Source organism: Epinephelus lanceolatus, chromosome 3 (assembly GCF_041903045.1).
Source record: "Epinephelus lanceolatus isolate andai-2023 chromosome 3, ASM4190304v1, whole genome shotgun sequence".
Lineage (NCBI taxonomy): Eukaryota > Metazoa > Chordata > Actinopteri > Perciformes > Serranidae > Epinephelus > Epinephelus lanceolatus.
The window spans coordinates 15,025,695-15,046,869 of record NC_135736.1 but is presented as its reverse complement, the minus strand read 5'-3'; the positions used below and the strand labels follow the sequence as shown (position 1 = coordinate 15,046,869).

The window sequence follows — 21,175 nt, the reverse complement described above, 5'->3', positions numbered from 1 at the left end:
GCTCATTAACACAGACACAAACAGATAAGCCTCGACAAACACACACATTTTATTTGATATGAATCTATAGAGGAAATCGTCTTGGGTGTGCAAGTGTAAGAGATAGTGAGGTTGCTGAAGGGCGGAGGTGATAAATGTGTCATCTCTGGGGTAATCAGAAACAGAGAAGAAGAAGAAGAAGAAGCAGTTCAGTACAGTTCTCAGAAGACACTGTTACACATCTTTGTCATATTTTGGTGTGTTAAATATTTTGAGTTTTGTCTTCAAAGAGGAGGCTGAGATGACTTTGGACCATGACAGCGTGCCTGATGCTTCATCCAGGAGTAAGTCATTTTCAGTAACAGAGCTTGAGTTTGGAGGGCATCATTTTTATCAGAGTCAGGTGTGGGGGTTTTGATTCAGAAAATATCATAATTAGGCAACAAGCTACATATGAAGTTAATTTTTAATCTACTTAATGAGGAGACGATGTACAAGAAGTGAAATGAAAGCAGATCAGAGAACACAATATCACATCTGACTGCCTAATAATAATTATGGTGGTTTTGCATGTTTAATTTTCCGCACACAGAGGACAGACTCTTCAGACTGGTTGCTCTGAGCTTCGGACTCCTGTGTATCCTACAAGCTGCTGCCAACATTTCCCTGCGTCTTGCTCTCTGTGAGTGATCTTACACTTCTCTGTAATTTCACCCTGAGACTTAAATTCACCATCTCAACATTACAAGACCAAAGCTTGGAACTACAAACACACTTACCAGCTATGATGATTATGTGACATACTGTATAGTGTGGAGCCAACTTAGTTTCAGGAGTAATGAATTGCAGATGAAATGAACACAGCCCCACACCAAACGTACACATGCATACTGTATGGTGTGTACATAAACTAGAATTAACACAAGAGTAGGTGTCTTTTCCCATGACACCCTAACCTCAGTGTTGACCTGCAGGGTGGTGTCATATGGGACTATAGGTACCTAAGGAATCCAGTGTTATCGACCATATCACGCCACCTTCTTGGCAAAGACGAAGATGGGCGTGACCATTTTCATGGAGGTCCCTCGACCTCTCACCTCAGGATATCTGAATAAAAATGGGAGCTGTGGGTACCCACGAGTCTCCTCTTTACAGACATGTTCCCTTTATATTGATATGATGCAGTTTGGGGCAAAAATCATGCAGTATAAACATTCGAACGTTCTGCCTAATTTCTGCATCTTGGGTCCCTAAACAGTCTTGGTATTGAATAAATTGGGTATGAATGGAAATGTGAGACTCTCTTTTATTCAGTGAGCTCAGGTTTATTCATGTGTGATGAGGCACCCAACTAAAACACAGCATTTATTACAGATTTTTAACTAGAAAAACTCGGCACACAGTGCTGAGCTGCATCTCAAATTCATCCTCATGTTCCCTGCTTGAGAAAGATGTATACCACTTATATGAGGCATATACTGTTGACCTGCAATCTCCCCAAAAAGATCCTTTGTCCCCCACCTAAAAAAGACAAAAATGGGTCCCGGAGGGTTAACTACAGTAGGACAAACGTATCTTTCTGCTCTTACAGATGCAAAAATGCTAGATTATGAGGCCATTATCAAAAATCTGACTGAAGAGGGAGAAGATTTGAAGAGGAAGATGATCACCTTTGGTGAGTACGAGGAAGAAACCGAATACATTCTCATTAACATGGGAATAAAAAGATGCATTATAAAAATGTTTTTCTACCTCCTGTTAGGCCAACATGTTTTTTTTTCTTATATTCGTATACTACTTCTTATGTGAACTTTATTAGCATCATTTTTATTCATCATTATTATTATTTTGCTTTCTTCAACAGATAATCACTCCCAACAAGGATGGGTGTATTTCTACCACAGTTTTTATTACATTTCTTCTATTAACAAGACCTGGCAAGACAGTAGAGACGACTGTCTGCAAAGAGGTGCAGACCTGATCATTATCAACAGCAGAGAAGAACAGGTGAGTAATTTGGCTGTGAGAGAAAAAGGGGAGGTCAAATCAAAGGTCACTGAGGTGGAGAGTGGCTAAAATTGTAATATTTCATTTATTTTTTATATTGTTTTTCTCTCTGTCTCTCTTACTGTAAACAAGGAATTTGCAAGAAAGTTCAAAGGGCTCAGGTGGATTGGACTGACTGACAGTGAGACAGAGGGGACATGGACATGGGTGGATGGGACTGCACTGAACACAAGGTTCATAAATTCCTTTTTTATTAAAGATAATGATTAATAATGATTAATAATGTAGTATTGCTATATATTAAGGAACTAGTCTTCCTGATTGACCCTCCAGCCACCAGCTGGTGGCAGTACTGAGTGCACTGCCGCTGAGCAGCACTCCAGTAGGTGAGTGGGGAGGAAGTCCTGCACCACCTTTGATTTTATGTGTTGCAGAGGTGGAAATTATGAATCACTCAGCTTCTTCTAGGTGTTTCATTCAGGGCTGATCAAAGATTTGAGCAGTTTAACTTTCTTTAGGCCAAGCTGTTGCACCACTGTTCAAATAAACTTTAGTACACCTTGGGTCACCAAAAAACTAAAATTATTTTTTGTAATGCTGAAACACTCAGGCGACCCACTGAGACTTCACTCCAGCTTCTTTGGTTGTGTTTCCTGCTAAGAACATTCTTTGATGTTTGTTTTCAGCTACTGGAACGCTGGGGAGCCCAACAGCCACCAAGGCATTGATGAAGACTGTGGAGAAATAAGGCTTTATGACAGGGAATACAACTGGAATGATTCACCATGTAAAAAGCTAAACTTCTGGATCTGTGAGAAGGTGGTGGCTCCATGACTCAGCATCCAAATCTGCCCTAGACTGGCAATCGATAAGCTGCAGGGGAAGTGTCTCATCATCATGTACGAACACCAACATGTCACCACAGGAAAAACACAGGTGTCAATAATAAAATGAATGATGGCTAAAGTCCATGTAACTGCTTCACTTTCAGGGTCCTGGTGTGTTGGCTCACTGTCACAGTGTCACCATTTGTTGGGACACTTGAATAGAACAGAGCCATTAGTGTTACACTGTGCTTTCCTGACAAGTCAAAATGTCTGCTATTGTTCAAAAAATTAGTGAAGACAGAATTATATCATTAATTTATTGATCGATTCATTACTAAATTAATTATTTTGTCAGTAGTCATCATTATCATCTTCATATAAAACCTGATTATATTGCAATCATCACAGTTTCAACTCTGCAATCACTTCTGACAACATCAAGTCTTTAAAGTGTATATAATCACATCAGAGTGCAGATTTTCATTTCATTTGTTTAATTGTCTAACCTTCGGTAGACCCTTTAATGACTCATCAGCAGTGTCAAGAGGAGCTTTTGTAAATCTATGATTGCTTTACACACTGCTTTGTGTACAGCACAACACATTGTGTATTTATGAATAAAGTGTATCCATTTTATGATAGGTTAGATGTCGATTTTGCATTTTAACGGGGCCATCGTACATTCATTTGCATATGTGACATGCTGTAAACCCAGATTTATATTATAATTGGCTATTTCAGGATAAACGGTTTTTGATTTATTCAGAAAATAAATCAAAACCCGTTTATCCTGAAAGAGCCAATTTTGCTATATTATAAGCTTTGAAGCATCAGCTACTTAAACAATGTAGATATTGGATTTCTGAGCTATGCACAGTTTGCAAAATTGTTTTAAATACAGTCACTCCACTGTTACAACTGTGTACTCCACTGTTCCCAGTGTACAGAGACAGTTGTCACATATGCCAGGGATGGTTGTAACATGTCTATAAATAAACATAATTAATCAAACAAATACTCAAAATGAAAAGATTATTTATCGTTCATGTTACTGTGACTATTCATTCATTGGTCGCAAAATAAATGGAAACACACAGATCAATTCAATCAATCAATCAATTTTATTTATAAAGCCCAATATCACATATCACAATTTGCCTCACAGGACTTTACAGCATACGACATCCCTCTGTCCTTAGGACCCTCACAGCGGATAAGGAAAAACTCCCCAAAAAACCCCTTTAACGGGGAAAAAAAACGGTAGAAACCTCAGGAAGAGCAACTGAGGAGGGATCCCTCTTCCAGGACGGACAGACGTGCAATAGATGTCGTACAGAACAGATCAGCATAATAAATTAACAGTAATCCGCATGACACAATGAGACAGAGAGAGAGAGAGAGAGAGAGAGATATGCAGGTAATGACAGTAGCTTACAACAACATTATTGAAAGTAATAATATTATAGTTATAGTTCTGGCTACTGTGGTACAATATGTTGAAAGTATGTATTAATATCTGGCAGTATACATGTGTGACAATAGTCATATGTGTATAATAACAGTAGAAGTATGACTAATGATGGCAGCAGCAGCAGGAGGCATCTGGCAGGACCACGGCAGCAGCACAACCACACACGTCACGCTGTCCAGGCACCGCTGTGATATGAGTTAATCTGAGAGACAGTGGAGCACAAAGGCTCCGGAGAAGAAGCCGAGTTAGTGACATCCAGAATGGCCGAATTAGCAAGATGCAGTAATAGAATACGAGAGAGAGAGAGAGAGAGAGAGAGAGAGAGAGAGAGAGAGAGAAAGAGAGAAGGTGCCCGGTGTATTATAGGGGGGTCCTCCGGCAGACTAGGCCTAAGTCAGCCTAACTAGGGGCTGGTACATGGCAAGCCTGAGCCAGCCCTAACTAGCTTATAAGCTTATAAGCCTAACTAATAAGCTTTATCAAAGAGGAAAGTCTTAAGTCTAGTCTTAAATGTGGAGACGGTGTCTGCCTCCCAGACCGTAACAGGAAGATGATTCCACAGGAGAGGAGCCTGATAGCTGAAGGCTCTGGCTCCTGATCTACTTTTGGAGACTTTAGGGACCACGAGTAACCCTGCATTCTCAGAGCGCAGTGTTCTGGTGGGATAATATGGCACTATGAGCTCTCTAAGATATGACGGAGCTTGACCATTTAGAGCTTTATAAGTTAACAGTAGGATTTTAAATTCAATTCTGGATTTTACAGGGAGCCAGTGCAGAGAAGCTAAAACAGGAGAAATATGATCTCGTTTCTTAGTTCCTGTTAGTACACGTGCTGCTGCATTTTGAATTAGCTGGAGAGTTTTTAAGGACTTACTAGAGCTACCTCATAATAGAGAGTTACAGTAATCCAGCCTAGAGGTAACAAAAGCGTGGACCAATTTTTCTGCATCTTTTCGGGTCAGGATAGGCCTAATTTTCGCAATATTGCACAGATGAAAAAATGCAGTCCGTGAGGTTTGTTTTAAATGAGAATTAAAAGACAAATCTTGATCAAATATTACTCCGAGGTTTCTTACGGTAGTGCTAGAGGCCAGAGCAATGCCATCTAGAGAAACTATGTCATCAGATAAAGAGTCTCTGAGTTGTTTGGGGCCAAGAACAATAACTTCAGTTTTGTCTGAATTTAACATCAGGAAATTGGTGCTCATCCAAGTTTTTATGTCTTTAAGGCAGTTATGGAGTTTAGTTAATTGATTATTTTCTTCTGGCTTCATCGATAAATACAACTGTGTATCATCTGCATAACAATGGAAATTTATAGAGTGATTTCTAATGATGTTACCTAAAGGAAGCATATATAGAGTAAATAGGATTGGTCCGAGCACAGAACCTTGCGGAAGTATCCAGTACCCAGTATACGAGGTTTCTCTACATTAATCTTTTTGGGGTAACGGATTAAAAAATCTTTTCATATCTCAATAAAAAATGGTCTTAGTGTGCAAAGGGCTAAGTCTTTATATGTCAGTATTTTGTTAGAAAACTTGCTGGTTGAGTGTATAAAAATATAAAATCTTCTCTTCTGTTGTGGGAGAATTGCAGGTTATGATTATTATAATATATGTTTGTATTTGATTTCTCTTCATAAAAAAGTGTTCTGGTGAAATTTGTCAATATCGTTTAAGATCCACAATAACTGATGGCAGTGGCGGCTCCTGTTGGGCAATTGTTGTGATGATGGCTGAGGTGACCCGTTCAATGGGTAAATTTGAATTAATTTGGCTCTACAATGACTGAACAATCCACAGTGGTCATCAACAGACTACTTTTCATCAGTTTGCCCACATAAATACCTTTGAATTAGGGCTGGGCGGTATGACCTAAAATTTATATCACGGTATAAATCGAATCCCTTCACGGTAACGGTATATATCGCGGTATAAATTTAAGCGTAAAAATTATAATAGAAGTGTTTCTGAATGGGTTTTGTAGTCCCTTAGCAAAGCTAAATTGATAAAAAAAAACAACAACAACAAAAGCAAAGATATAATGTATTTTTTAGAGCATTTATTGTGCAGAATGCAGATCTCAAAACTCAAAATTAAAACCCAGTACTCACTCTATGGTGCAAAATGTCCCCTGGGATCTATATCAAAAGGTAATTTCCTTCTTTTAGCAAAATCCTAAATGACTGAGTTGTGTTTTTTCCACCTGGACCTTTATGCTCTGCCATTTCTCCTCTAATCATCACGCTGTAACCTGTGACAGGCTGTTATGATACCACAACTATCACACATTCACATATGGAGTTTTTTGTGGAGCCCCTAGCGTCACATAGGTTTACATTACCAAAGGTTTATGACAAACTCTCTTGCCGAAAACCAACTCCCGTGTGCGCACGGCGAGAGAGGAGAGGGAGAGACGCTTTGCTGCTGCCAGAGGAGACACTGAATGAGTTCCCTCTGAGCGGTAAGTTGTTAAAAGAGTCTGAGAAGTCCGGGGCCGTTCATAAAACATTAACTCACTCACTCACAAGTTCTCCAGCAACACATGTTGCACGTGCTACGCTAAATCACGGACGTGAATCAGCTCCTCTTGCTCCGCTGTCTCTGTGCTCGCAGCCATTTTCACACTGAGGCAGGTGCGATGACGTCATCAACGATAGGACGGTAGAGCGCAAATCTCTACCGTGGGCCAAATTTATATCATTTCTACCGTCTACCACATATACCGCGCAGCCCTACTTTGAATGTAAACAGAGACCTGTTTTACCATTAATCAAATAAAACTGAGTAAGGTATTCACTGAGTCACTGTCAGTCTTAATCAGTTCTGATTAAATGCAGGCATACCCTACAACTTAATACAATGCACATCACATAGTATCACTGCTCTTTGACCTGACCTGAACGTTTTTTTGTTGTTGTTTTTCAGTTTCAGTTATATATTGGGGGGGCATTTTGGGCATTGGGGAACGTGTCCCCCTCAATGTATATGGTGACTACGGCCCTGTCATGCATGCATAATTAGGCCTCAGTTGTCTGGGTGCGCAAAGGTGAAGTGGCTGGTCTTGTCATACAAAGTTTGATGGAGTGTCAACTGGACAATATGGAGATACTTGCATCTTGAAAGCTGGACTACAAATGTGGATAGACAGGGAGAAAGACATGCAAGCCTAAGACGTGGTAAGATACGATATTCCTCACTATATGAAGTGACTGATAACAAGATCTGTATAATGGATTGTAAAGAAATTCGTCAGGTTTTTATTTGTAGACAAATTGATCTGGATTTATAGCGTGATGGGATGACAGCACAATGATGTGTGTGGCATCACTGGAAAGCTGTTTCACGTGATGTGTGGCTTCTCGCTAATGGTCGCGGAGAATATCCATAGAGAAGAATGGGTGTGAATTTGGACGCACTATGCGTCGTTACTTTATAACCTATATGGTTAAAAAACCTCTTGGATCAGCTGGAGACGTTAGCCATGTTGATCTTGAATGTGACCGCTGCGCAGTGGCGCTGCCTCATGTGATGTCGGAGTAATCGGAAAAATGAGTTTCCGACCGTAAAGCAATATTTTAGTGGAAACGGTTGACGACGTGTTTTTTAAACATTTTGAGTGATAAAATACAACACATCTTCTTTGTAATGTCCATGTTGTCTCCACATGAGGACTTAAACGCTCGTGAACACACAATGAAGTAAGAACGACTTCCCGACATGGGAAATTGGACCATCGGAGGAGCACATGAATTATACTTGGTGGTTTACGTATGACGAAAACACGTTGGGGCAAGCCCTCCCGGAACACATAGAGATTGCAATGGAGTGCCTGCATTTAGAAAAAAAAGCATTTTACATGGAAGTCTATGAGAGTGAGTCGGGGCGATTTCCAGCCAGGCTGATATCGCCCCAAAGGGCCGGAACGTGACTTCACACTGCCTCTGATTGGATATTCAGAGGCAGGACGAGCTGTTTCAAGTGAAAATTATCAGAATAATTAATGTATTGTGTGTATATATGACAATAATGATGATGATAATCATACATTTATTATCATCATCTTTCTTTTCTTTTCTTTTGTGGCTCAAGGAGGGGCGGCACCCTATCGCCCTCTATTGGCCAGCCGCCCCTGACTGATGGGGTTATTCTGAACCATGAGAACATCAAGGTGAGTTGAAGCTGTTGTTTTAACCCAGGGAAATAAAATGTATGTACATAAAGTGTAAAGAAGAACCAAACAGCAATAATGTCATACATTTATTTAGAACTTTTCTAGCATCAAATGCAAAGTACATTTAAAGAAATAAATGAAATGCAAAAGCAAGACAGTCCAACATAAAAGTAGTTAATGCAACAACATTTAGACCCAAAGAAATAAAAATGCATCTATATCTCCAGATAAAACAAGGGGGCTTAAAAGACAGCAAGCATGAGCAAAAACCCAGTCACCTGATGATCTTTACCTGGAGTCTGTCTGGACACAATCGCACTCAAAGAAACAAATACAGACACATTAAAAATATATGTACAAATGTCACAATAAAAGGCACAACAGTCCCTGAAATTAAAGGACAAAATATATTGTTTGTACACAAAGCATTTTCTAATCTGATGCCCCTATCTGTGGGATGATGTCATTTGTTTGTGCCTTCAAATTCTTTTTTTAAAATCACAGTGGAAAATAAATCTGTTTTATAATGAGACAACATCATAAGGGTTTGGTTATGCTCTGAGATATACAGCCATTTTGTTTTCGCAGATCCAGAAGTTGTTAGTTTCACATGGTACATCATTCCAGCGATTTTGGTTCATATGGATATTTTCTACACAGTCTTCATTTCCGCCATTATTGTTGGGTTCCCCAGATCTCCAGAAGCTGAAAGTAAAAACAAATATGCTTTTAACACAAAACACAAGCCAACTTGCATTTAATGAACAGCAACACACAGAATGTGGAAGTTAAAGTTAATACAACAATTAAATATTATTTTTTGTTGACAGTGAAACCATAATCTCTTAAAACTCCAGAGTAATGTGTGTACCTTGTTGTCAGCAGAGTGTCATCCACCCATTTCCATACCCCCTCTGTCTCTCTGTCAGTCAGTCCAATCCACATTATCTTTTGGTATTGTCTTGTGAAATTCTTGTTTTAAAAGAGAAACACACAATAGTAAATTCATATTTAAACAATGTCTCATGCATCCAAGTGCACACACACACACACACACACACACACACACCTGTTCCTCTTCGCTGTTGATAATCATTAGGTCTGCACCTCTTTGCACACAGTCATCTCTGCTGTCTTGCCAGGTTTTCTCGATTGAAGAAATATAGTAGAAACTACCACTGAAATACACCCATCCTTGGTTTGAATAGTGATCTGTTGTTAGAGGAAAGAACAGACATTTCTTATTATTCAACAAACAACAAAAATACGTTGAAAAGCTATTTTGAATGCACGTGTGCACATTTACCTGCTGAAAACAAAACAACACAAAACAAACAAACAAAAACGTTAGGACAAGTAATTTTAGTCACAAGCTGATGAACGCTTGTCTCGAACGTATTGGAAACACATTATTTAGAACGTTGTGAGGCCTGACCACATACTCTGTAAAAGCATTTTTTATGCACAATATGTTCCTTTTTTTGTTTCCTTACGACACTCACCAAAGTTACTCAGCTTCCTCTTCAGCTCATCTCTCTCTTCAGTCAGGGTTTTATAATTCTCCTCAATACCTAGTGGAGAGGTTATCGTCACTTACACCAGAATGTTCACAACTAAAGAGAAAGTTTACTTTCAAACAGAATGTCCACATTAAACTGATCTATTAATGACAGTTAGTCATTAAAGCTACAGTTTGTAACTTTAGTAAAAATAACTTCTTGTCATATTCACTGAAACTGTAACTACTTCCACACAGAAGTAGATAAAACACATGATCTAACCAGGTTCCTCCTCACAGTGCTTCTAAAAGCATTTGTTAGAATCTGCTGCGGCTCACAGAAAACAACCAATCAGAACCGAGGAGTCTCAGCCAGCAACCTGATCAAGCTGATAAGATATGAATGTTGGTCATACTGTCAAACTAAGCAGCGCTGATCAAATATGAATCCAGATTCTATTATTGCGTCACGTATTTCTTGCCACAATTGTTTTCAGAAGTTTTAGTGCACTGTTTAGCTGTAAAATGGAAAATTTGCTCCAGCTCCTGGGCTGTGCTTTGTTTTCAGCTCAACTGTTTCCAACGTGGTGGCCAGGTCACAAACTCACTTTCTCATTCTACAGCTAAACAGTATATATGTTTCTGAAAACATCTGATGTGAAAATGAGACAATGCAGTGATGGAATCTTGATTCATATTTGATCTGCGCTGCCTAGTTGGAAAGTTTGACAGCAGCTCACCAGCCATGATTGACAGCTGCGTTAGAGGCTCCTCGATTCTGATTGGTTGTTTTCATTTACTGTGTGGTACTGCCATTAGAAGCAATACGAGGAGAAAGAGTACGTGTTTTTTATTTTTTACAGAATATCTGTCTCATGTAACACTGTGGATAAGTGACAGTTTCAGCAAATATTACACAATGTATTTTTTTTTTAACTACAGCCTTTAAAAGAACTATTCTCTCAAACAAATACAGATCAGAGACCCAAACTGTCACCTAATGTACACTAGACTTCAGGAAGTTGAAAATACTGCATGATAATGCATGATAATAAATCATGAATTCAACCATAGAAAGTCCCATCCTCTCTTCCAGATTATTGGAGTAGTTTCATTATCGTACTTACGAAGGTTGATGCTCCTCAACTCGTCTCTCTCCTCAGTCAGATTTTTAATATTGGCATCAATCCCTGGTGGAGGGGCTAACATCATTTGCAACAGAATCAGATTATGTTCACAACTAAAGAGACAATTCACTTTAACACAGAATTTCCATATAACATGAATCTTTCCATAAAGCTGTAGGTATTTTTATAAGTTAAATGTATCTGTTAAACAAACAATTCTGTCATACAGCGACAAACCACACACCCATGGTATCACACAGGAAATGACAACGTCTGTAGTGACAAGCTTCAAACTCTGCTGTTAGAAAATTAATTCATATTAATTAATATATGATGTAATAATAATAATTTAATAAAACTCACAGAGAGCAAGACGGAGGGAAATGTTTAGAGCAGCTTGTAGGACACACAGGAGACAAAAGCTCACGGCAACACATCTGAGCAGTTTTCCTCCTGTGTATGGAAAACACACACAAACACACGCACGCACGCACGCACACACACACACACACACACACACACACACACACAGTGCATTGACTGATTAGCAGTTTTCTTGGACGTGTTGTATTTCATTCACTTCAAGTCTACATTAATAAATTCATTCACTCAAAGTCCTTGAAGCCTAAATGATAATAAGAATACCAAAGCACCGTTCTGGCAGGACTTAAAACACTAACCATATACAACCAGCACAAAAAGGTGAGAAGCTGAAAGAAGGATGACTTTTTTGTCTGTTTTTCAACTTTCAGTCACAGCCATGTTACTGAAATTCTAGTATTAGATAATGATAATAATAATAATAATAATAATAAATTTATTTATAGAGCACTTTACATCAAAGTGCTGTACAGGTGAATTTAGTAAAAACATGCACAACACTAGTAAAAAACAAAAACACAATTTAAAACACGACACCATAAAAAAAATAAAAATCTTTAAAGTAGTTTAACAGTCTGTCAAAAGGTAAACACAAAAATAAATTAAAAGTCAACAGTGTTTAAATGGTCATGGAGATAATGTAAATAAACAAAGACCATAAAGCCAAAAGGACTTTTTCACTTCTACACTGAACTATAACTCACAGTGTTGTTGATGATGTTACTTTGATGTTTCAAACAGCCAAACATTGATAGCAATTCTGTCTCACCAGGCACTGTGGTACCATCTTCATCACTGTGACTCTTGGAGGCAGCAGTGCTGGCTGAAGCATCAGAGAGGTTCATCATCTCCACAGTGATCTCTGATGCATTTTCATAGACGGCCATATTTCACTCAGAGTGTGATGGATGTCTTACTGGTGGTTTCTGTGATCTGCTTCTTCTTTTGTATGTTGCATAAACTGCAAAGCACTCATGTACTTCCTCATTTTAAAGTTGAATGTTGTTTTTGTTGTGGTTTGAGAGATGTCATCTCTGTGTGCTGTGGGGAGGTGTGTTCTGTGTCCTTTTTTTTTGGCAGAGGCTGGGTGGGGATCTCCAGGTGGTTTGGAAGCCTCGCAGCTGGAGCTCATGTCTTTTTCTTCTTCTTCTTCTTGTTCTACAGAAGCAGAATGTGGTCACAAAAATAGACTTCCTCCTATTGAAATTTTTACCAATCAGACCTTTTTCATTTTCATACAAGCGTATCTTAAAAAAAAAGAAGAAAAAACTGCCTCTAATTTGTATTAGTAGCTACTAAATAACATATTCTCAATCAAGACGCTTTAACCAGGTTATTCTGAATTCTGAGAGCACCAACTTTTGGAGCTGTTTTGGGAAATAAGATTTATGTATGCAAAGTGAAAATAAGAAAACAGCGGCAAAACAACAATAATATCATTCTTTTATTTACATGGCACTTTTCAAGCAATAAATGCCATATTTTTAAAAACATGAAATGCAAAAAAAGACAAACAAGAACAACATATCTGGACTGTGAGAAGACACCAGGGGCGGACTGGGACACAAATTCAGCCCGAGACATTCAGGCACACTGGCCCACACACTGGCCCACACACTGGCCCACACGTTTCTACCTAAAGTCCTCAATATGCTTGTACACACTACACAAACGCTGTCCTCAGAATCAACTGCGTAAGAAAATCAGCAGTTATTGTTTAATTCCAGACTATAAAATAAATGCAATAATGAATTGGCCACAAATGGCGATGTGCTTATTATTTAACTTAAAATAAGAGCATATGACTCTGTCCTAATGCATCTAATTTTATGCACAAAATAACTGTCTGCCCTGCACAGCCCTGCTCTTGTATTACATAAGCCCAATTTATATCTCCATGGCTCACAGCCATGAACTAAGGAGGTATAAATTGGGCAATAGGCCCTATAGTCAACTTTTAGTCAACTTATTACTACAACAAAAAAATCCCACTTCGTACTACTTAAAAGGTTTTCCTCTGGCTAAAATGTAATGCATAGTAGACTATGCCTTCACATTGCACCTGTCATATTGCTGGTCTCATCCTCTTCCTCCTCATCACAACTGGGGTTAGTCTGTCCCTCAGCTTCACTGTCCTTGAGACTGGGAGCACCACCTAACGTTAATTACATGCATCCACAGGAAAAAAGCAAGCACATATTTTATTTTAATACAGGTTTAAATTATAATGACTTAATGCAATACCTAGTAGGCTAGTTGGCCTCTTGAACCAGACACCTAGAAGAAATATGCAATTTGCCAAAGCCAACCTTGCACATTACACACTCACGAACGTTAGCTAACGTTAATGCACCTGCTATGGCACTGTCGGCTTCAGCTCCATCTCTGTCGTTAGCAACACCAGCAGCCTCAGCCCGTCAACCAACGCCACGGCCCAACAGGTCGGTTATTTTGGAGCACTTTGCTGCCTCTTCTTGTAAAGATATGACCGCAACACCCTTTCTTTTTTTAACCTAGTCTGGTCCACACCGGCCCACTTAGTGACTGGCCCATTGGGATTCGTCCCGAATGTTCTGATGGCCAATTGGGTCCATGTCATTGGTCCGACAGCCCGTTGTTCCGATATGTGATTATACTAGGCTATACTGTATTTGTGTACCATAGAGGATCAGCAAACGCAACAAAAGTAGGCTACTGGTCGAGATACAAGTGTCATAGAGAGGAGAGAATGAAACACCATAACCTCCTGTTATTAACTCTGGGGTCTGGGTTGTGTAGGGAGCTCGTCGCGGTGCTGAACGGCTCCTGGCGGGCGTATTTCTACCTTGATGGTGCACTGCGACCGGCTCTGGGTCAGCTGGGAAAGGCTTGAGGCGGAGCAGGGTCACGGCTTATGTGTTTGCCACTTTCTTTTTCATTTTAACCCACACCATGATCTTTTCCTGACCCTAACCAAGTGATTTTTGTGCCTAAACCTAAAAAGACCTTAACCACAGGGCATCATGATGATTTCGGAACAACGGGACTTTGGAACAATGGGTTTAATATGGTCGGAACAATGGGATGTCGGACCAATGGATAGACCCCGGCCAATCCGCCATTGGAAGACACAACAGCAACCACGGAAAATTTTCACACTGAAAAGTGCAGCAAGTCCTTTAAATTAAAGGTCGAAACATGTTTGTGTCTTTAACATTTTTACAAATCACAGTTAAAAATAAATCTGTTTTATGATGTAACAACACTGGGTTTGGTTTTGTCCAGATTTACAGAGCCATTTTCTTTTCACAGATCACAGTGTTTTCTCCATCTTTCATTGTAACATACCCATATTCTTTCCTGTTGCCAAACATCTCCATAACCGTACCCCACACATGATCTAACAATGCAGTTCTGCCTAGAGATTTACAATAAGTCTTCCAATAATCTCTTGTAACTTTTTTATTATTATCCTGACCTCCACTTGCTTTCTTTCATTTTCAATTAAATTCTGGAAATGATGTGTTTTCTTCAGGACCTTAAATGCCTTATTACGACTTTTAATTACAGCAGTGCGTTCTTGAGTCCAGTATGGAACTATCTTTTTCCTTTTATTCTCATTGCTCTTTGGTATTGATTCCCTTGCTGCTCCTTGGTTTATATTTACCTTTCCTAAAATTCTTTCAGTTATTATTCTAAATTTATTCCAGTTCGCTTTATGAAATATCCATCTTCCCTCTCTCTCATCCTGTGCTTTTTCCCATTCCACTCCTGTGTTTATTAATATTGGGTAATGATCACTTCCTATAGTGCTTCCTTTGTGTACTTCCCACCTAGTTTTCCCAGCTAAAGATTGTGATACCGCGGTGAGCTCTATTGCTATTTCTGATCCCTTCACCAAATTCATCCTTGTACCTGACCCATCATTTAAACATACCAGATGATATTTCCTCTCCAGTGATCCAATATTGCTTCTATAGTTGTCTTTTCTCTAATCTATGCACGGGTTATAACAATGTATTACCTCCACACTTTCCCACCTATCCCACACTTCAATAACTACTCGCTCTAATTCTTGATTTATCTTTAAAACTCTACACTTTATACTGTCTTAAGCAAATATTGCACCCCCCCCTCCATTTCCATTGAAATCTGATCCATTTCCTTTTCCAATGATAGGTCTTTCATATTTAGGATTTGGCTGCTGCTGTAACTATGATTTAGATTTTTTTCTGTCTTGGTTTTTGCTTGTTCTGAGCAGTTGATGACGTAAGCTAAAAATAGCACTAACCTGTCCATTGATATTCTTGTGTTGTTGTTCTGAGCTTGTCCTGATCCTGCTGTTGTATCGGCCTTGGTTTGGTTGACCCCACTTTCTCCTCCTTTAGTGTTGTAGATCTATACTGCTCTGCATGTTATTTTCCACTCTGATTTCAGTTGCTGCATCTCTTCTGCCTGCTACCTGAGTGTGCACCCTCCATAAGCTGCTGTGTGGTTTCCTCCGCAGTTACACATTTAATCTCATCATTGCTACTACATTTTCCGTCCGAATGCTCACCTCCACATCATCCGCATCTGTTTTCCTCTGCATACATGAGCAGTATGACCATACCTCTCACATTTACAGTATCTTGATCTTTGATTCCTGTTACTTTCCCTCCTTTCAACACTTTTCTGAGTTCGTCTAGGTTTTCTCCTGTGGGGATGCCTGTTATCACTCCCCCAGCTCGTTTCTGCTCACCAATAATCCTTCTTTCCAAAATTTCTTTTTTTTAAAGCCTCAGTGTGTAAAAATGGTGAGTAACAGTGACATCAGCGATCAAATTCTAGATTGCAGGGCTCGCTCGCGCTCACTCGCTCACCCCTCCCGTTGGGTAAGTGACGGTGGCCTCGTAGGACAAAAAGCCTTGCGCAGACAGAGATGGCATCATCCACGAGTTTTTCAAGTTTTTCAGGAGTAGGCCTATCTAGCGATGAGGTGAATATTTATTTAGGAATCTAAATCATATTACGACATTGTAGCGACCCTGCAGTAAATGTTCTTTTATAATGTCAATGTTCTGTGAGTTAATGGCATGTTTGGGATTGAATGAATATAGGTAGGGGGGCGGGGTGTGAGTGTGACGGGGATGAGGGCTGTGTGAGTGCGCGTGCTGGTGTGTGTATGAGCGAGCTGGAGGAGAGAGCAGCAGTGCACAGTTGGAGTTACTGCTAAGTTCTTGTTTGTTGGTTGTTTTGGCGTGGTTACAGCCAACAGTAACCTGTACTGTTCAGTAATAAACAGTGGTTTGTGTAGTGTAAGATTTAATCTTTAATCAGATAAAAGTGTTAAACTGCATAAGTTGATTAAGAGTGAAGTTCATATAACCATGTTTTATGTTACCAGTTCCTATAAAACTGTTTGTTATGCATCTATATGTGATAAAATAAGGTTATACAAGTTTATGTATTCATAACACAGGGTTTTGCATTCACATTGAAGAGCACACATACACCACACCATGTATTGTTTAAATAACTATGTATTGTTTAATAATAACACACACACTCTTTAATGTTTGTATTGCACGACACACATTCTAAGCTCACATTGCATAAACGCACAGGGGACTGTATAGAGAAAGTCCCCAAGTTTTATATATTTTTAAAAAATAAAGTGAAACCAGGCTCAAATCTAATGGTGGGAGAATTTGGGGATTTCCAGGCCTAGGTCATGTTTGGGCAAGGGCCCAAGGGGCCTACTACCAATAGATTTGGATCAGATGGGAAAAGGCTAAAAAGAAAAGGATCTGCCACCAATAGGTTTGGGTTTAGGTGGGCAGGATCGAATCTCCACATATGTTTTGCCCTGTTACGGGGCAAAACATATGTGTGGTCCTCCATTTAAAGTGCGACAGAATCATAAAAGTACAAAGTAGGTTCACGCAGAAGCGCCCCGGAGCTTCACCTTCTCTGTCTCCAGTGACGGCAAGTTCTAGGTAAACGCGAAAGGCGAAGCACGTACATCCCTTTCGACCACCGTATTCAAATATGGCGACGCAAGAGGGCAGCCTCCAGCAGACCGCGCCCTGCTTGTGTATATGTAGAGAAATCATTCTAAGCCTATGAGAAAGCTTCCATTTGTATGTGAATTGCATTACACTTTAGTAAATATATATTTATGAAAGCAATAGTTGATATTTGCTAATAAACAACCACGTAAATTACACATTGTAACTTTAACACACAGTTTGTATTTTCATCACTTCATTGATTGACCCTCCAGCCACCAGCTGGTAGCAGTACTGAGTGCACTGCTGCTGAGCAGCACTCCAGTAGGTGAGTGAGGAGGAAGTCCTGCACCACCTTTGATTTTATGTGTTATGTGTTGCAGAGGTGGAAATTATGAATCACTCAGCTTCTTCTAGGTGTTTCATTCAGGGCTGATCAAAGATTTGAGCAGTTGAACTTTTTTTAGGCCAAGCTGTTGCACCACTGTTCAAATGCACTTTAGTTCAGCCTTTCTACTGCTGCTGGTTTAAACCGTGGGTCACCAAAAATATAAAATTATTTTTTGTAATGCTGAAACACTCAGGCGACCCACCGAGACTTCACTCCAGCTTCTTTGGTTGTGTTTCCTGCTAAGAACATTCTTTGATGTTTGTTTTCAGCTACTGGAACGCTGGGGAGCCCAACAGCTATCAAGGCATTGATGAAGACTGTGGAGAAATAAGGCTTTATGACAGGGAATACAACTGGAATGATTCACCATGTAAAAAGCTAAACTTCTGGATCTGTGAGAAGGTGGTGGCTCCATGACTCAGCATCCAAATCTGCCCTAGACTGGCGATCGATAAGCTGCAGGGGAAGTGTCTCATCATCATGTACGAACACCAACATGTCACCACAGGAAAAACACAGGTGTCAATAATAAAATGAATGATGGCTAAAGTCCATGTAACTGCTTCACTTTCAGGGTCCTGGTGTGTTGGCTCACTGTCACAGTGTCACCATTTGTTGGGACACTTGAATAGAACAGAGCCATTAGTGTTACACTGTGCTTTCCTGACAAGTCAAAATGTCTGCTATTGTTCAAAAAATTAGTGAAGACAGAAATATATCATTAATATATTGATCGATTCATTCACTGTCGAGGAGCTTTTGTAAATCTATGATTGCTTTACTCACTGCTTTGTGTACAGCACAACACATTGTGTATTTATGAATTAATTGTATCCATTTTATGAAGTTGATTTTGCATTTTAACAGGGCCATCGTACATTCATTTGCATATGTGACATGCTGTAAACCCAGATTTATATTATAATTGGCTATTTCATGATGAACGGTTTTTGATTTATTCAGAAAATAAATCAAAAGCTGTTTATCCTGAAAGAGCCAATTTTGCTATATTATAAGCTTTGAAGCATCAGCTACTAAAACAATGTAGATATTGGATTTCTGAGCTATGCACAGTTTGCAAAATTGTTTTAAATACAGTCACTCCACTGTTACAACTGTGTACTCCACTGTTCCCAGTGTACAGAGACAGTTGTCACATATGCCAGGGATGGTTGTAACATGTCTATAAATAAACATAATTAATCAAACAAATACTCAAAATGAAAAGATTATTTATTGTTCATGTTACTGTGACTATTCATTCATTGGTCGCAAAATAAATGGAAACACACAGATGTAGCTTACATGATACAAAGTAGCTGGTCTGTGGTAAAGTGTAGACCTAGCTTACACTAAGTAGCAAGCTTGTGCGCAGGAGTGTTATGTGTGTTGCTTGGCAACAGTATTGTTCCAGTTGCTGGACTATGTGTGTTGGTGGAGCTAAATATATCATTAAATAAACAAACAAATCATAACCTGTTGCGGCTTTTTATCGTTAATAAATGGTGCTTGTAGAATTGTTGTATAAACGCAATATCACACTGGAGGTCGTGCTGTTATACTGAATATTATCAGCACAGTTATAATTATCTTTGGCACAGATTTTTTTTTCCATCTGTGCCATCCTCAGGAAATGTTCTGCCTCTTGCTGTTTTTGTTCCTGTTATCTTACGGCCTGCTTTTCCACTGACTTAGCATGCAACTGATCATCATTAACTTAGCATGTAATCAAGTCTGTTCAGGTCTTCAGGTTTTTAAAACTGTCCCAGTATCCCCAGCCTCACCTACTGTAAACTACCCTGACTGTTAGTTTAACAAATGTGTATCATTTTTATTTTTAGCTTGAAAGACGCTGATTCTGATGAGACTTGTTTGGACTCCTTGACATTTGATCTCAGCACAGTATCCAAAGTTAAAATTTTACCTAAAAAGAAAGAAAGAAACAAACAAACAACAACAACACCAAAACAAACCAAGAAAAAAAAGAAACAAACAAACAACTAAACCCAACAAAAACAAATAACACCAAAAAAACGAGCAAACCCTTGGGGCATTGGTGGCTCAAGGCCAAAACACACCGGCGGCGTCATATGACGGTGGCATCATTGACGCGAGTCAAGTGCCGCCCCCAACACACACAAAAAGCGTCACGCTGCGGGGCGTCAACCGGATGTCTATTGCACACTCCAGTCCGCGGGAGCTGGGAAGTACAAAATAGCGCTTTTTCAAGGGTGGCAACGCTGGAAAAATAGGACAATAGCGTAAAGTGCCGCGGTGCGGCACGTCGACACGCGTCGAGCCGCCGCCGGTGTGGGTTTGTAAATAGAAAATAATGGGAGCGGCTGTTTTGATGCACGTCGTCTGGCGCCGGTGTGTTTTGGCCTTTAGTGGTAGAGCTGGCGCCTCATGAACAAGGCTGTTGCCACAGCGGCCTGGGTTTGACTCCTGCCTGGAATTTTTAAATGTGGCTGCTTTTTTTTGTAAACAAGAAGACAATCTCACTGAATATGTGCAGAGTGATGTAATCACTCCAACTTGTTTCTTATTGGAGGAATTCAACTGCCCCTGTCACCACTGTCCCTGGTGTCCAATACATTATCATTTTGTTATTCTTTGGTAGGTCTTGGAAAGCCTATTCCATCTTTTTTGTAGTTTGATCAATTGATCTATCTGAAAACACTATTTGTCTGTGTGTTTTGATGATGTCCTTCTATTAACTTCTTGATCAAGTTGTCGTCTGTACCTTCAGTGTTCAGAGAAACAGATAACAAAATGATATCTAAAAGCCATCATCCCTTAATGATTTCCCTGAATAAATGTGATTTCTTGTGTCAAAGTATAGAAAAGAAGGAGATCTAGCCTAAGAAATAGAGACTGATGAAGTCAGGTTTTTTGTTTTGTTGCTGTTACTGTTGACACTAGGTGTGTCTTTTTAAAATGACACAACATAAGAAGCAACATAAGAAGGATGTCCTTACCCTTACTGCCATAGGTTTATAATGTAATATAATATATTGCTTATATGTGTCCTCGTCTAAACACCAGGTCGACATCCAACTTCTTTTCTAGTGTTAGTGAGTTCCATCATTAAAGTATCATGTTCATCACCCTCAGTGACAAACCTCCACTTCCTCTGATTTCCTCAGGCAGCACACTTTTTGCTGCTGTGTTGACGTTATCACAAGAAATTTGGAAACATGCAGATTTGTATCTCATAACTGTGAAAGACTGTAAAGTTCAGTCTGTAATCAGGTATCCTGCATGTAGAGAATCATGACGTTTAAATCTACACTTCTGTGGTTGGGAAACAAATGTTTATTCTTGAGAAATTGGTCTCATTATCACAG

At 39.5% G+C, this 21,175-nt stretch overlaps 2 protein-coding genes across 2 annotated transcripts; one reads left to right on the top strand and one right to left on the bottom strand.

The window, feature by feature from the left end:
* Positions 1–157: 157 nt before the first annotated feature.
* Positions 158–3,788, top strand: LOC117255235 (CD209 antigen-like protein C). Its single transcript, XM_033623923.2, has 6 exons — positions 158–323; positions 572–661; positions 1,571–1,654; positions 1,844–1,986; positions 2,119–2,219; positions 2,673–3,788. The coding sequence occupies exons 1-6, from the start codon at positions 281–283 to the stop codon at positions 2,818–2,820; spliced, it is 609 nt and encodes a 202-aa protein (XP_033479814.2). The 5' UTR covers positions 158–280; the 3' UTR covers positions 2,821–3,788.
* A 4,747-nt stretch (positions 3,789–8,535) lies between these two features.
* On the bottom strand, positions 8,536–13,125 carry LOC117255867 (C-type lectin domain family 4 member K-like). Its single transcript, XM_033625098.2, has 7 exons — positions 12,238–13,125; positions 11,451–11,540; positions 11,088–11,162; positions 9,965–10,033; positions 9,532–9,674; positions 9,334–9,434; positions 8,536–9,167 (listed from the first exon to the last, which is right to left on the bottom strand). The coding sequence occupies exons 1-7, from the start codon at positions 12,353–12,355 to the stop codon at positions 9,014–9,016; spliced, it is 750 nt and encodes a 249-aa protein (XP_033480989.1). The 5' UTR covers positions 12,356–13,125; the 3' UTR covers positions 8,536–9,013.
* Between the last annotated feature and the right edge of the window lie 8,050 nt (positions 13,126–21,175).